The sequence below is a fragment of the Pezoporus occidentalis genome, unplaced genomic scaffold (assembly GCF_034315485.1).
Source record: "Pezoporus occidentalis ecotype Australia unplaced genomic scaffold, CSIRO_AGI_Poc_V1 ctg37, whole genome shotgun sequence".
In the NCBI taxonomy this organism is placed as follows: domain Eukaryota; kingdom Metazoa; phylum Chordata; class Aves; order Psittaciformes; family Psittacidae; genus Pezoporus; species Pezoporus occidentalis.
Genome location: NW_026915691.1, coordinates 1,900,555 through 1,916,603, shown reverse-complemented (window position 1 = coordinate 1,916,603; position 16,049 = coordinate 1,900,555). Strand labels below are relative to the sequence as shown.

The window sequence follows — 16,049 nt, the reverse complement described above, 5'->3', positions numbered from 1 at the left end:
TTCCAAACATTCTCTGAGTGTCTTTGCAACAAGTTATCTGTTAGCATTTTAAAAAGGAAAAGCAGTGCAGTGTTGTGCTTGGTAACACAGTGAAAGGCTATAGAAAACAGTAGAAAATAGTTAAAGAAAAGAATAGTTGAGCAACTCATTCTGTTTACTGGAAATCAAGATTGTCCATAAAACATGTGCAACCAAAGTTTCACTGGCTTGTTGCTAGCAGCGAAAGCTGGAAGTGTACATCAGCTTTCATCATGACAAGCGGAGCAAAGATGTCACCTCAGATGGATAGTATGCACAAATTCTGTCTTGCCTGACGATTACCAGACTGAGGGCTTGCACACGTAAGTGATCAAGAGAGGTTATGGAGCTTGTAGGAAAAGTCATTGATATAGAACTCACAGTTTCTTCTCCACACACACATAGAGTGAGCAGAACAGCTGCTTCCCTGTATATTCACTCCAAAAAGAAGAAAAACCTACAAGCATCTCACAAATTGCGTCTGGTTAACACCAAATAGGGGAAAAAACCCAACCAACCAACAAAACCCCCACAACCCAACAAAACTACCCACAACATGCTTTTACTCATTACATACAAAAAAAAAAGAAACAAAAGAATGTTAGCCAAAGGAAAATCTATCTGCAAAATCCACCTATGCTCATTAGGTACAAGAAATCTCCATGGAAACCTAAGCCAGGCAAACCTGTACCCCCATTGTGTAGTAGGTTACGTTCAACCATGTCTCTCAGGCCCAAAACAACACACCCTTTCATTTCTGTAAGCAACAGAACCTTTCTTACAAGGTGACACCATGAACTCTGAAACTGTAATCAGTGTCACTGTGCCTGCACCTGCTTTTTTAGGTTTACATGCTCTGTACATAACACCCTAATAGGTTTTGGCAATAGCAAGGTGATAAGCTGTGGTCAATTGATAAATAGCAGTTTTCCAACTCTGATTTTTGTTGCACAGCCTATTTCTTTCCCTTCTGTCCCAGAGCGTTTCTAGCATGTAGCCTGCGGTAAACTGCTGTGACTTTAGAAAGCAAGGAAAAAAAAAAAGGTACAAGTTTCCCATATTTCCTGTGCTGCACTCAGGAAATTTATTTTATTCATGATCTGCAACAGATAATCAAGATTAAATAGATTGTGTCATGGCTTGCACGGCTATTGCAATGGAAGGGCAAAGCCAAAGCTGATTCGCAGTGGTTTTTAGTTCACACACTGATACTCAGATAGAGGGCATGCACTGCAGTCATGGCTTCAAAAAAAGAAAAGAAAAAGAAGACCTTGGCCATAATTTTATGTTTCTCATTTTCATTCCCATTTTCCATCAGAAATGCACAAGGACAAACAAGGCGAGTTTAGATCTCTGGGGAAGCTGAAAGCATGACCCTCACTGCTACAGTCGCTTCTGTACCCTCCCTATTTTTGCTTGTTCCCTTCATGCTGTCCAAAACACCACCCCATATAAACGCTAATTCCTGAGCTGACAGACTGTCATGACACGATGAGCCTGGTGAAATAGTACAAGCAGGGAAAAAAAGCAAACCAAACAACCTCAAATCAGATACGAATTAACCCTTTCAAGCGAAGCACATCTCAAAATTCTTACTTTCATGCTACCAATATGCATTTTTTAAACTGTTAAAGAGATACTCAAGCGTTTACCAGTAAAGACTTTGAAACCATCTTTAGCAGGCAGTGGAATGACATGGAAGGGTCCAATTCCACCAGCCAACAATACACCAAAATACCCCAAGAGGCACTTGAATCTGAGCATCTCTATCAGTGCTTCGGCACTGATGAGTAACAGCCATCCCAGTGATAATTCACCCTTATAATTTACCTCGTACAGATAATATGGAAAAAAATACTCTAGAAAATACTAATATTTTGTAGCTTTTCACTTTCAAAGACACTTTAGTAGTTAATGGAAACAAATACTGTGCTCTTTCAAATATTGGTTACTCAATTTAGAAAGCATCAGGAATGTCACCACACCAGTGTATTCTGGCCTGACCAGTTTCACTGTTTTGGAGATATTAGGAAGACAACCCACTACTAATGCTTTCCAGCTCTTCCCAGAACAAAGAGGAATTACAACTGACCTTTGCATCAGAGAGCCAGCAGGAAAAAGGTTCTTTGCGTTATAAGTTCTGCCTTGAAAGACATGGTTTTAATCTTATAGAGAGGCAGGTTTTAAACTGGAAACCCTGACAGATCGTTAACTGCACCAATAATAAATAACATCAGTGTGATTTATCTTGAAAGAAATTGCCTTGTTTTCTTCTCCAGTTTCCAGCTTAAAACCTTTCATTGTGGATGCTGTTGTCAATCTTATCTAGTGACCCATTTACCCAAGCACAGAATTACAGAACAGAATTTTATGACAAACACAGAGCAGGCTTTGACACTAATAATTCTCACTCAAGATTCTGTGGACTTGGCTTGTTTTTAGGACTTGCTGCGAAAGGCCACCTTTCTTCCATGTAGAAAGTCAACAAGTTACCTCAGACAGGTTTTGCAAATGAATTTGTCACAGCAATTAAGGGAAGGAAGCTATATAAACATGATAAAAGGTGACTTAACATTGCCATGCACCGTTACATTAAAGAATGAGAAAGAGACCTTTAACATATTAGTCTGAACGCTTAGGAAATCAAAAATACTGTCCGGATAGCTACATTCTTTGACTTTCAATGAATCAGTGCTGTCTGCAGTGTGCACTCAACCTTTGAGACAGGGAGAGGGAAATTCTCAAAACAAAGTAACTTCCAGTTACCTAATGGAAACTTGAAGGGCTCTATCTCCCAGCATGGGTATGCTCTGATACTAACACAGAACCAAGCAGCCCCACAGGGAGCTCCTCCCCCAGTGCCCCAACAAGTTTGGAAAATGGCAAGAACCTGAAATCCATTGATAAGATCTGTGGTGAAGCTTCTGTGGTTAAAGTACATGGTCCATTCAACTTGTACAGATTCTTCTAGTAATGATAGTGGAAGGGAGCAGATCACACATGCAAGACAGACACTGCGCACTAAAGCACATTGGAAAAACTGAGGCACTACTGAGGATAAAAGTTGGGATAACTGGCAATCTAAAGGCATAAGGGTCACAAAATCCACATAATTTTGAAAGCTGGCCACTCAGTTATGCTTGGATAATACTGTACAGGATGGGGAAGAGAATCCTCCTTGTTGTGGGTTTGGGGTTTTTTTGATTATTGGGTTGGTGGAATCTGGGTGTCATGGGGCTTTTTGGGGGGTTGGGGTGTTTTTGTGTGTGGGGAGGTTGGTTGGTTGTGTTTTTTTAAACATAAATGCTACACTTCCTGAGCTTCCCCCATCCCTTGCTGGTATTGCTAGTAGTTTGGACTGGGTTTGTTTTGTTCCAGTGGGTTGCAGTAGAATAAGACTCTTCCACTGCACTGGCACAGCTTTACTTAGTGATTTCACTGTAAGATCCCACATTGTCTGTGTGACTACAGAACAGCAGTTTCCAATGCAGCAGTGAGAACATTCGAGTAACAGCTCTACACTTTCAGATACCAAATTTTCTTAAGATATAAAAGTATCTATGAACATACAGCTTTCCTAAACACATTTGTTGGCATTGAGTTAATAGAAAGGCATCCTAAATGTGCAATTATTACATACAATATCCTATGCCCACATAATTTTGTATAGTCCATCATCCCTGCTCAGCATCCCTGTTTGCAGCTCTTAAAATCTAGTTTTTAATAACATGAGTTCAGAAAGTAGCATTTGCCAGCAGATATTAGCATACTCAAGTCCTCTTGAATTCACAGGACTTTTATCACCATCTTGTTATTTATAAATGTTACTGTCATTCATCACTGCAAATCATCAGCTGTACCTGTGGCTGAAGAAAATGCTAACTCAGAAGGCAGAGATGAGAGCAAATGCATAGTCAAGAGGTAATGATTTTTACTACCAAGAATGTTTTTGCTCTCAGACACCTATAATTAGACATATCCAGTATCTACAGTCATCTCAATCATTCAAAATACGATGGGCACTGCTAGGTGTGGGTAGGAATGGTGTAAATAACCCATATAAAGCAAAATTACAGGTAACACAAAGTAATTTTAGAATTAGGCTACAGAAATACATTTCTAGTATCTCTGAAAAACATATAAATAGATTCTGCAGAGCACGCTGACAGCTTAAATAGTAAGATTTGGTGTGTGAGCAGCATGAAATCCCTGGGCATTCCCCAGGTTGTGGGATTGAGGGAACCACAGGACAGTTACTAGTAACTATTATCTTTTAGGAAAAAAGGGGAAAAAAAGATCAGTCTGAGATTTCAAGATTACATAGTGCTTTTAGCCATGCTCACCACAAAAAGGAACAGCAGGTGTGACCCATCCCCTCTGATAGCTTTATGAATCTAAAGCAGAAGCCACAGCTTATGGTAGTCACACATTTGGTGACCTACATACAGTTTATTTTCTGTATGAATTGTATGCATTACATTTGGTCAAGTAGCTGCGTTCCAGCTGGGTTTCACAGCACAATTAAGAATCAAATCCTGACATCATTTTTCAATACCAAAACAACAAACAACCACCTCAAATTAACAAACTCTTCTGGAATTATCAGAATTTTAAAGAGTATATCTGCAGCTGAAAAAAAAACAAACAAATAAACCAAAAACCCAAACAAACCAACCCAAAACTTTAAAGCAACTTCTAATACTCAGAAGGAAAGATATTCTATAAGTTCAGGATTAAAACAGGAACACCGGCAACACTTGCTGGATGTTGACTGATTTACAGAAACAAGCCTCTAAATGTAAACAGCCAACAAGATGCTGCTTTAGGTAGAATGTAAAAATAAAGTGAATGCCACCTATTGCCTATCTACAGCTTACAACACTTGATCTAAAACTTTTAAGCTCTGAATGCAACACACAATGAGAGCAGAAAATTAAGCAGTGGGTGGACAGAATCTTTTCTGCCTACCCTGAATAACAACCACAACTGCTTCAGCTGTTAGAGACTATCCCTTGGGCACTCCATTAGAAAGCACATAGCAAAATGTAGGCTCAGAGAGGCCAATGTTACTGAGAGGCTGCAGGAACTTCACTCTGTTTCCACAAGGAAAATTGCTCTCTGCACAAAACAGCGTGGAAAGATCTCCTCACATGAGCCAACGGCATTGAGGAAAAGCGAACAGATGGCAGAACGCTACGAGTTCACCTTAAGTATCAACAGCAGCGTTCTTGTCTCTATGGTTTAATGAGTCAAGCTTGACTTAAAGCAACCTGAGATAGCTCAAGACCCACAAAGTTCATGGACGTGCAACACTAAGGAGATCAGCAGTAATCACCACACAGACAATCAAAGCAGCACAGCCACTCCCAGCTGATCCCCTTACACCTTCCTGGAACCCAAATACAGGTGCAAAGTAAAGTACACAGTAATTAACCCACTACCTCTAAAGCCATCCCTACTTATGTAAGTTGTATTACAAACAGTTTACTTTTGATACGATTCTTATGCTCAGCTTTTGAGGTTTTTACCCACCCCTCAAATGCTACCATTGATCATTCCTTTTTAACTCATCTTTTACTCTGTTTGATTCCTCTCCTTCCATTTTCAAGACTTGTTACCTCCCCTTGAGTATCTTCCCTTAAGTATGTTCTCATTATCTCATTTTCTTTTTCATTCATTAGTCTGCTATTCTCTCTGCTCCATTTTAAGTGCTCTCATTAAGTACTTTAAAGACCAATTTCAAAAGCCAGTTCCCAAATCACAATATACACGTCAAAGCAGTCCTGCTTTATTCACCATCATCAAATACTAATTCAGACTTGCGATTATTCACGGAAAAGCACAGAATATTGTTTCAAACATCTCTTTAAACAGAAATAATGACCCCTTTTCCCTGGAAACAGGGGCTTGTTATTTCCTTAGCAGTAAATCCTCCCTATTTTCCTATTTAAAGTGGAACCAGGAAAGTCAGGCCTACCTCTGTGAGCTGCCCCAAGGCATAGAGGGTGAGTTGCTTCGGGTCTGTGTAGGGAATTTCTCCAAGCTCCAGATAAGGCTTCCCAAGGGGAGTGAAGAGCCCCTTATCAAACTGCTTTAGCCTCCTATGGTAGTTTTCCCAGAACACTTGCTCTCTTGGAGGTTCACTGCTCTTGTAAATGGTCTTGCTTCTGGCCAAGACCTTCCCTTCCCTCTGATCAAAGCCAGGCAGGGCCTCAATGCGCACAAAGTCCTTCGGATTCAGCACGTTAGGCACAGCCAGCACCCTGACCCTGGTGTCCTTTGGTGGCTCTGATCCCACGGGTGCCTTGAGCCTGCTGCTGCTGCTCCTCCCTGTGTCTGCTGCCACGGGTACCTCAACTCCGCAGTTCTTAGGTACTGACATCCTTCCAGAACAGGAGCCTTGGTTGGTTTTAATGAAACAAAGGTATTAAAAACTCTTAGTTTCATGAAAACTAAGTCATGAAAACACACACCCACTGCCCAAACTCTGAGGCAAGTCTGTTTGAGTCAACTAAAGAGTAGCCCAGCAGAACTAACACTACACGAGGTCGCATTCCCCTCAAACAACAGCTATAAAACCTGAGGCACCTGCACACCTAAAACCCACCCAGCCTCCTGAAGAACACCCACAGCCGGAGCACCTCCCTCTGAAGGGCTCGGTGACAAACACAACTCCATTTATCCCTTACCAACACCAGCAGCAAAGCCCGCCCTGCCCACAACCCTCCCAACAAGGGGCCTCCCACCTCACAGCACCGCGGGCCGGATTAACCCCGCCGCCTGCTCCCCTCACGGCTCCGGGGATGGGATGGGATGGGATGGGATGGGATGGGATGGGATGGGATGGGATGGGATGGGATGGGATGGGATGGGATGGGATGGGATGGGATGGGATGGAAGGGGGGCACAGGGTCCGACTCCCCTCCTGAGCCACCTCAGGGGACGGCGCCCTCTCAACGGACACCGCCAAGCGTCACCCGGTTGCCCGGGAAACCCAGCGAGGCGCACGGCGCATGCGCGGGGAAGGGTGGGGCGGGAGCGCGCACGGGCGCGGGATGGCGGGGGTGTGTGGCGTTGGGACTGGATGGGATTTAAGGTCCCTTCAACCCCAAAGCAGGCTGGGGTTCTGTGATTGTAACAATAAGGATAATATTAATTAGTGTGTTAATCAATTAAATGGACAGCGACACCTTCCACTGGAGCAGCTTGCTCCAAGCCCCTGTGTCCAACCCGGCCTTGAACACTGCCAGGGATGGGGCAGCCACAGCTTCTCTGGGCACCCTGTGCCAGCGCCTCAGCACCCTCACAGGGAAGAGCTTCTGCCTAAGAGCTCATCTCAGTCTCCCCTCTGGCAGGTTAAAGCCATTCCCCTTGGCCTGTCCCTACACCCCTTGGCTTCTCTCCCAGCATCAGCTCGGGGTGCACGCAGAGCAATGGCAGCCCTGCGGATGCTCAGCCCTGGAGCACACCCATCAAACCTCGCTCCTCCGATGGCCGTTCTCAGTAAAAGCCTTCCAAACGTCACTCACATCTTGTCAAACAAGCAGTAACTGGTGGGAAATGAGAGCTCAAGATGAATTTCATGCTGTATCTATTCAGCCCCCAAATACACGGGCGATCAGCGGCAATAGGACATTATTTGAGGTACATGATTTCCAGCAGATTGGGGTTTTAGCCTGTCAAGTGTTTCAGTTCTTACTAAAGGGATGTGGTCCCTGCAAACAGCTCCTCCCCATCTTTCAGCCTTGAAGAAACCCACCCTGGCCGTTATTTCCCTGCATTTTAATCTGTCCAACACGTCTTCGCTATCGCAGCCTGTGATGGAGAGGGACCAGGCACGGGAGGGCAGAAGCAGTGAGCCCCAGGAGCAGAGCTGTGCGGCTGCAGGGTGATGTTTGCGGGTGGGAAGGTTCCCCACACACACCTCATTTCCCTCCCTGGTTCTGTTCTCTGTGGGCTGAATTGCGCCACAGACCCCGGTGTCTTGAGCTGCTTTGTTTCTCAGCACGCACGTGGTGGCTGCGGCCGGAGGTGCTCACCCACTGATCTGCTCAATTGTGGAGCTGGAAATGCAGTTTCTGCTGCTCCTCTCACTGGCTGCGGGTTAATGATAGATGTTGGCAGCTGAAAGGAGATGTTCCAATTCCCAGGGTTTGAGACAGTGTGAGAAATGTCACAGTTCAGTAACGACACCCCTCTGGGCACCTGCTTTTGTTGTACCTGGGCGTACAGGCGTGTTTTCAACTAGAACAGCTGAGAAAGAGCTAGTTTCAGTGATTTGCCTAACACAAATGCTGACATCCCATCTAGCACTGGGATTCCAGCTCTGGGGACTTCAGGGGAATACCTGCTAGAGAATCACCACATGAAAAATAGAAAAGTGGCATTCTGAAGCAGCCTTCACGGCTAAAAATGTTCTTCCACATCCACACAGGGATGCTTTCGCATGAGGGAATGGTACTTGATTGGTCTTGCTGATAGCTTTGTGTTTGAAGAAGCAGGTTGAGACGTGCCAGAGGCTTTGGGTCCAAGAGCGTGAGGACCCCAGCTGAGACACGTCACCCCCCCTCCCTCCTTCTGCTTATTTAACTGGAGTCATTCCAGATGCACCCACACCCCACAGGCTTTCATGCTGTAATGCTTTGGAGTTGTGCCCAAAACACACTCTGCTTCCCCAGCAGATCCATTTTTCAATGGCCCTAAAAGAACTGAAGTGCCATTTGGCTTCATCAGGGTGCTCCGGGGCCAGGAGGGGATGTGTGCAGGGCGATGTCCTGCTGGTGCTGGTGACATCCCATCTCTCCCGGGTCTCTCCCGCTGGCACAGGCACCTGCACCCACGGGCAGCGTGCGTGCCTTGGAGCAAAGCTCTTGCAGAGATCTTCACGCTTTTCTCCAGGCTGTTTGCAATTCATTTCCCCCAAAATTGCCCATCCTGCAAACTCTTCCTTGGCAATAAGTTCCCTAAGCTGGGAGAGGAGCAAGCTGCCTGTGCCTGGCTCCTTAGTGCTGTATCTATATAAATAAGCCCCCTCCAAGACAGAGGAGGATGTGTTATTTAGAGATAAACAACAAAGATGGGTTTATGGGGCTTTTGCAGACACTTTTACCCCCTGCAGCCCATGGAGGCTCCTGGGTAAAGCTCTTGCAGGGCGTTTCTCCCACCTCTTCCCTTGCTCAGCTCCATTTCTCCTCCGCCCTGTTCAGTCTCTGGTCCCGTTTTTAAGCAGTACTGCAGAAACAACAGGTATGCATTTGTCTTTTTTCCTGCCTGGTCATTTCTCCACCCAGCTTACAATTTTTGGTGGCAATTTACCAGCTTTTACAAATTACATTCCTATCTTTTTCTCAGGTATTGTTAGAGAGGAGAAAGTCCCATTTTTCACTGTGATCCTTCAGGTTTTGGCTGTCACTGTATTGAAGACTTCTTTTTTTTATTTGTCCTTAGCTTTAATTTTCTTATCCCTCAAGGGCAGCCTTGGAAATTCAAAGCTGTTCCCTGACTAGCAGCAGACCTGGTATTCTCTCTTGACAGTTCTGCAGCAACTGTCTCTCTCCCTTCCATCCTTCCACCTAAATGACACCCTTTTCTCAATAAATTACCCTTTGTCTTTCAAAGCAACGCTTCCATTTGTGACAGTTTGGATGTATAATAGTTGCATCCCAGCGGATACCTTCAGGAGCATCAACTAACAGGCCAATACAGACTCAGTGGTGCAGAAAATAAAGAGATTTATGTATTTTGAGCTTTATTTCCCCCTTAACAGTTGCGCTGTGCTCTGAATATTCAAAGTTTGAGTTTGAAAGTATGGTTTCCCTCACCACAAATGACTCTCCTGGAATGGAAGGATGGCTGAACCCATGGCAGGGTTCCCTTCTTTCAACATAGCATTCCTGCGGTCCCTAGGAAATGTACCTGGGCAGCCAAGCCCCACCTAGGGTAAGGTGTTGTGGTCCTCACATGCTGACCACAATGCATAAAGCACCAAATCCTGCTGAAAGCATGAGTCTGGCCCCACCAGCAGCACATGCCCAATCCCTCAGCCCCATTTAGCAACACTCACACATCACCAGCATGGAGCAGCAGGGGAGCGAGCACCAACCAGTAGGTGCAAGGGGAAGGCAAATGGAAATAGCACCTGTGGTAGTGCCCATGGGCATCTTGCATGATCCCTGAACACATGCAAGTGGCCTGGGAGGGTCTCTGCACCGTGTACAGCACGTGCCCAAGCATGCTGGGTTGCTTTGAATGTCTGCAAAACCTTGCCTGGAGAGCGGGCGGCTGTGCTGCCAAGCATGAGGAAATCCGTTGCATCGTACTTTCCACTCTTTATGGCAGAAACGTGCCTGAAAAACAGCAAAAGGCCTGATTGCTTGTGCTGCAGAGGAAGCATTGATTCTGCAGACATTTCCTAGCAATAACGGTGGTGATTGATTAACGCTGCTGTTCTCATCATCTAGCTAATGGACAGTGAATGTGCAGAGTGGCTGGAGCAGTGGCTTTGGGGTGTTTCCAGGCCCATGGGTACATGCACACACCCAGCACTGCTGGAGGGGGGATGCAGGAGATAAAGCTTGGGAAGATCGGATGCTCACACGGAGATGTCCAAGCCCAGGGCTGGCAGCAACAGCATCCTCCCCAGCTCGTCCAAGCTACACAAAAGCAGCAGATTGGACATTTTGTAGATGTTGTCAAGATCCAGACCTTGGCTTTAGCAGCCTGGGACTTTCTGCTCACAGCCCTGCACCTTCTGTCTGCTTTCCAAACACCAGACAAGCCAAACATTATTTTACAATCCCAGCATCTGGCACGCATCTCTGGGCAAAGCTCTCAGCCTGTCACTGGTGAGATAAATGAGCCCGTTTCAGTGGCCGACTTCATAAAAGTATATGAAAAGTAGTTAACAAAAGGGTATTTCACAAAGCAGGAATGCAAATGCAACCTCTGAGATAACTAATTAACTGAAGCAGCCATACAAAAGAGAAGCAGCTTCCCATCTGTGGAAATAGATGTCATTTTATAGAGGCTCTAATTAGTTATGCCCAGTCCTGCTGCTGTGCCGGTGGCAGTGCGCACAGGCTACCTCCTGCTCTGCAGCTCCTGGGGCTTTTGAGGTAAAGAGGGGGAGAGCAAAGGCAGGGGAAGAGCTGCTTTATCTTGCAAAAGTCCCTGTGAGAGCTGGTACCCAAGCAGCAAACAAAGCCAGGGTCATTTTGTGCACCATGCAGAGCATAGCACAGAGCAATGGCAGTGCTAGACCCCGCCTGCATGGCAAGGTTGGTCCCATCATCAGGTCCTGGCCGCGGGGAGGTCTGTACTTACCATCTCCTCCGAGCCCAGAGGGACTTGTGGGGAAGGTTTGCTGGTAAGTGGGGCTGGTTACTGCTTACACTGCTGCTGCAGCCTGTGGCTTTCGCACGGTTTGGGTGTTCAGCACTCACAGTGTGCTTGGGAGGGTTAATTGCTCAGCAGAGCAAGGGGTTTGCCAGCTTTTATTTGGTGGCAGGCAGCCTGTTTACAGATACAGATTTACAGTCACCTTGTTTGAGCTCTTCAAGCTGTTACCCCCTTGAGAGGAAACGTCCCTAATGGGGAAAATCCCCTCCCAGCTCTTCCACAGAGAGGGATTTTCTCCCCTTCTCAAACCTTTCCAGCAGCTTTTGGGCAGCAGCTTTAGGATTTGATGCGCCCCATGCTTTAGGCTGTATGCCTGCTTTAGACCAAGAGCACAGCTCACACCAGGGAATGCCGGCACTCAGAGGAAGCATGCTGGGGTCTCTCCTCACCCTGCCACTGCCACAGCCCCTGCCTGCCCCTTTGAAGTTATTCTCCTGCAATGCTCATCTTGTTCTTTGTTCCTCCGCCTGCAAGGATCCCTGCAAACCCTCGAGCCTGCAGTGAGCTCAGCAGGATTAGCGCTGGAGTGGGGCGTACCACGGGAATTAGTCACCACCGGGACCTCAGTCAAGTGGTTTATTTAATGCCCCTTTCCAAAGGCATTTGCACTCGCAAGAAGGAAGAGTTACGAGCTCTCTGCTGACAAGCGTGACTCAGAGGAGCTGTGGGCACACACCACTGAAGCGAGAAGTGACTTCACAGTGCCGACGCACCGTGGGTGAGGAGGGAGAGGGGCTGCTCCACCATCCAAAGGAGCCGAAGTGCGGCACTGCTGCATGGGAGAAGGCATTTCTCACTGCTGAGAAAGCGGGGTTTGGTAAGAAAACAAACTAAATGGCTTAAATTTGCACTGCAGACAGCTTTGCTACAAAGGGAAGAGCTCAGACCACCGACAGTGAGAGCCCACCACCAAAACTGCACCCGATGCCTTAGCCAAGGTGTGATGTGCTCTGGTAACAGCAACCGGAGTGGCTCTGGCAATCAGTGCACCAAGCAAACCTGCGCCCAAAACACAGAGCAGGCAATGCTTTGTTACCAGAGGCCACGCTGCCCCTCACCGTGCTCTTGTGTCTCTGTGGCTGCCAGGAACCTGCTCAGCAAGAAGTCTGTGGGACATTGCCAACCCTCTGGAGCTGGCTTTAAACAAAACGTGCCTTTGCCAGACGTTCCCTGTAACCTGCCCCAGTGCACAGGCCCATACACGGGGCACCGAAGGCACAAATCCTTGCAGAAGCCATGTGGGGATTGCCCAAGTCCCCATGCCAACGGTGGCAGGTTGCAGCATGGGCATCACGGGAGCTGGGAGGGCTACAGGAAAGAACAATGATCATTTATTCAGCTCTTCTCAACACAAATCTCTCACCTGCATCCAGCACTGGGCTTGCTGGCAGTTAATAGGTTGGTCATCGCCAGCAGCTGGGTGATGCTGTGCAGAGGGAGGGCAATTGGCAATGCAACACAAGCCTTGAACTTCCTTCGGATTAACTTCCAGCGTGTTACCGGGATGGTGGGGATCAGCTGCCAAGAGGAGGCAGTTGGAAATCTTCCCAGCTCTTTCCCAAAGTGGATGAGGAGGAGGCTTTGCCTCCTCTCCTCTGGTGTCACGCAGCATCTCCCCATGACTTGCCCAGCCTGGGCTTGCAGAGGGTTGGGAAGAGCTGTGGGTTTCGCTCCTGGCTGCAGCTTGTGGGAATACATTGAAACGTAGAGGGAAAGTCATTAAGGTCTCGTCCATTAGCACCGTTCCTTGCAGGCCTGAGGAAGCTGAGGCTTTGTCAGATCATGTTATCACCACGGCTTCGCATTTCCGAACCTGGAGGAGATTCTTCCAAAAGCACAACCACCCCCTTGCCTGCTCCCCTTTCAATCTCGAGCTATTTTTATTTCACTCCTTGAGATACGTGTGTGGGAGATATTTACACACACAGAAGGTATAGATGTACATAAAAATAACCTGATGATTTGAGAGACACATTTTCATTCTCTGTTCCATTACGGAAGGAAAATGCTGAAGCTGTTGAGACTCAGGGGGAGGGAGGTTGATTGTGCCATGGCTCTCATTGCAGATCCAGCAAGCATCTTCCTGCCCACAGAAGGCTCTGCTTATTCACAGGGTCTGAAGCCTCTGATGGACAGGGTGCCAGTGGGGGGAAGTGTGAACTGGGTCATGCTGAAATTCCTCAAGAGAAAGAATAAAGAGACTTTTTTGACCCTGGAAAACGTATGGCTCGCTGTGGGTTGAATAGAGGGAATTCCTACAGAAAACTTCTTAGACCCTTGTTACATTCCTGGTACATTTCCAGGTGTGTAACCGCCCGTCTTCACATTGCTTCTATATTTGAAACCTCCTTTTTAAAGGAAGGAGGAAGGAGAAAGATGAGTGCCCGGTACCACCAGCCACAAGTCAACACAAGTCTGGGAGCTCGGCTATGCCTAGGCACTGGGTGATGCAGCATCTCTCTGCCATGGGGAGCGAACAGCCGAGGGGCTCACACGCTACCCTGCACATCCCATGGGATGGGTTTAGCATCCATTGACCCCAGCAGAAATTTGGGGTCCGTTGGGCAGGACCAGCCTCCCAGCAGTGTGTGGAGGGAGTGATCTCACACAGCACGGCAGGCTCAGCCGAGCTCAGGGCGAAAACAAGGCAGCTCTTGAACATGTGGCCCAGCAGTGCTATTGGTGTCCCTACAAGCCACAACAGGCCAGGACATCGGCGCTGCCCTGCCAGCCAGCGTGTCATGGGCTGCACCAGCCAAACCAGCATAGCTGTGCAGAACAGAACATCCTCGCTGGCTCCAGCACAGGGAAACACGATCACAGCCCAGGGCAATGCGCTCGGGCTGGCTGCTGCCAGCCTTGTTTTGACTTTCTTTTTAACAGGCTGCCACACACAGCATTCTTGGTGACAAGTGACAGCCTTGTTGCATTAACAGCGCTCCACCAAATGGTATTACTATTATTATCTGGGTTTGAGAGTATAATAAACACAACTACCCCCCCTCCAAAATAACCTGGTGTTTGAAGGAAAGATTCAAACTATTTGCTGGACATCTCAAGCTGTGATAACAGGAGACAGTACCAGAAAGCATTGCTGTGTTACACACACCTCACCTGCAGGAAGTCTCCTGCATTAAACCGCAGGGTAGGATCCTAGGATCATCGGGTAATTGCAGGAAGAGATAACAAGAACAGGCAGCACTCTGGCAAACCTGCCTGGCCAAGGTGGTTTAAAAATACCTAGCCCCAGCCCTCATGGCTTTCTGCAGCTCTGCATGGGAAAAGCCCACGCTGCTGGTGAGCTGGTGCTCCCTGCGGGCTCACACCACTGAAATAACTGCTGGGAGCTCACCTAGGATCTCTTCTCCCAAAACTGAAGCCAAATCCCAGCCAGAAAGTGCTCCACTGCACTGGAAAACCACAGCAACACACCCCACCAGGGAGCTCCGTTTCCTGTTGAGCACGAGGATGTCCCACCACCCATTGGGAGCATGGCCCTGCCCTCTGGATGGACCCACCTGCTGTAAGGAATTTGGTAACACTGGAAATGACTTTTAGAAGTGCATGGAAATGAAGCTTGTCCAGAGGTGGGCTGAAGGGGCAGCTGCCCCACACGGACCAGGCTTGGATGGGGCTTGAAGCAGCAGTTTAGACCCAGCAGAAGGTCAGAGGACCGTGGGTGCAGATGCTGCCTGGGCACTGATGCTCACCCCATCGGTGCTGTGGCACAAGTGGGGAAGGAGGTACAGACATCCCTGACATCTCCAGCATGTTCTCCTGCGAGGCAGCGCAACCAAGGCTGCATACTTGCTGCTATTGCTCACGGGCTCTCCTGAGCACCCTAGCCCACCCCAAGGAAACGAGACCTGTCAGAGGAGACAAACCAGCCTACACACGTTTCTGCTGCCATGACTAACAGCTCAAATAAACAACCCGGTAAACAGGCTAATTTTACTTTCAAAACAAAACCCAAAAGCCACAAAGCCCGGTTCCTGCTCCCTGGGTGCAGGCGGGCGTGTAGTTATTGGCGTTTGTCCTCTCGGTGCTTTTGCAAGCTGCCAACGTTTTAGAACCTGGCAGCCACTATAAGACACAGTGACGTGCTCAGCTCAGGAGCAAAAACACTGCTCGCTTGTGCCTGCCAAGAAGGGGGAAAGGAGAACCACCTGTAAGGGAAGCGCCTGCTGCCCCACAGAGTGATGCTGGGGGGGGGGCTCTGCAGCCTCGAAGCCAAGGAGATGGAGCCTGTCCCTAAGGCAGCACAGCTCTGGGGATAGCTGGTGTTAGGGCGATCTACAGCCAGATGATCTGTTCTTGCACCTGGGGGGTTGTGCATCCTGTGACAAGTGGCTTTCCAAAGACAAACACAGCTCCAGCCATCGCATCTTGCTCCCGCTGCAAACCCCAAGGCTGAGCTCTCACACCTGGGGTCTGCCTATGGCTCTCTGCTTAGAAATGGGTTTGGGCAAACTCCCCTTGGAAATCCCAGCCCAGGGAGCAAGGGAGGAGGCTTGTTGGCATCACATGCAGTGACTGGGCTCTCATTCCATGCCAAGGCTTACTCTGGGGTTGGCTCCAGGGAGCAGCACATCACCTGCAACCCCAGAGCCATCACTCCACCGGGTCTACAGCCT

At 47.9% G+C, this 16,049-nt stretch overlaps 1 protein-coding gene across 4 annotated transcripts in view; it reads right to left on the bottom strand.

Moving 5' to 3' along the window:
- The window catches only part of CCDC60 (coiled-coil domain containing 60), a 59,492-nt gene extending 52,883 nt beyond the window's left edge, over positions 1-6,609 (bottom strand). The window contains exon 1 of one of the 4 annotated variants that reach the window (XM_062631185.1): positions 5,996-6,609. In XM_062631185.1, coding sequence (XP_062487169.1) covers positions 5,996-6,400 — 405 coding nt within the window. In that variant the 5' untranslated portion in view covers positions 6,401-6,609. The remainder of the gene's footprint in view (positions 1-5,995) is intronic. The other 3 variants (XM_062631186.1, XM_062631187.1, XM_062631189.1) reach the window with 3 other exon arrangements.
- Positions 6,610-16,049: the final 9,440 nt, after the last annotated feature.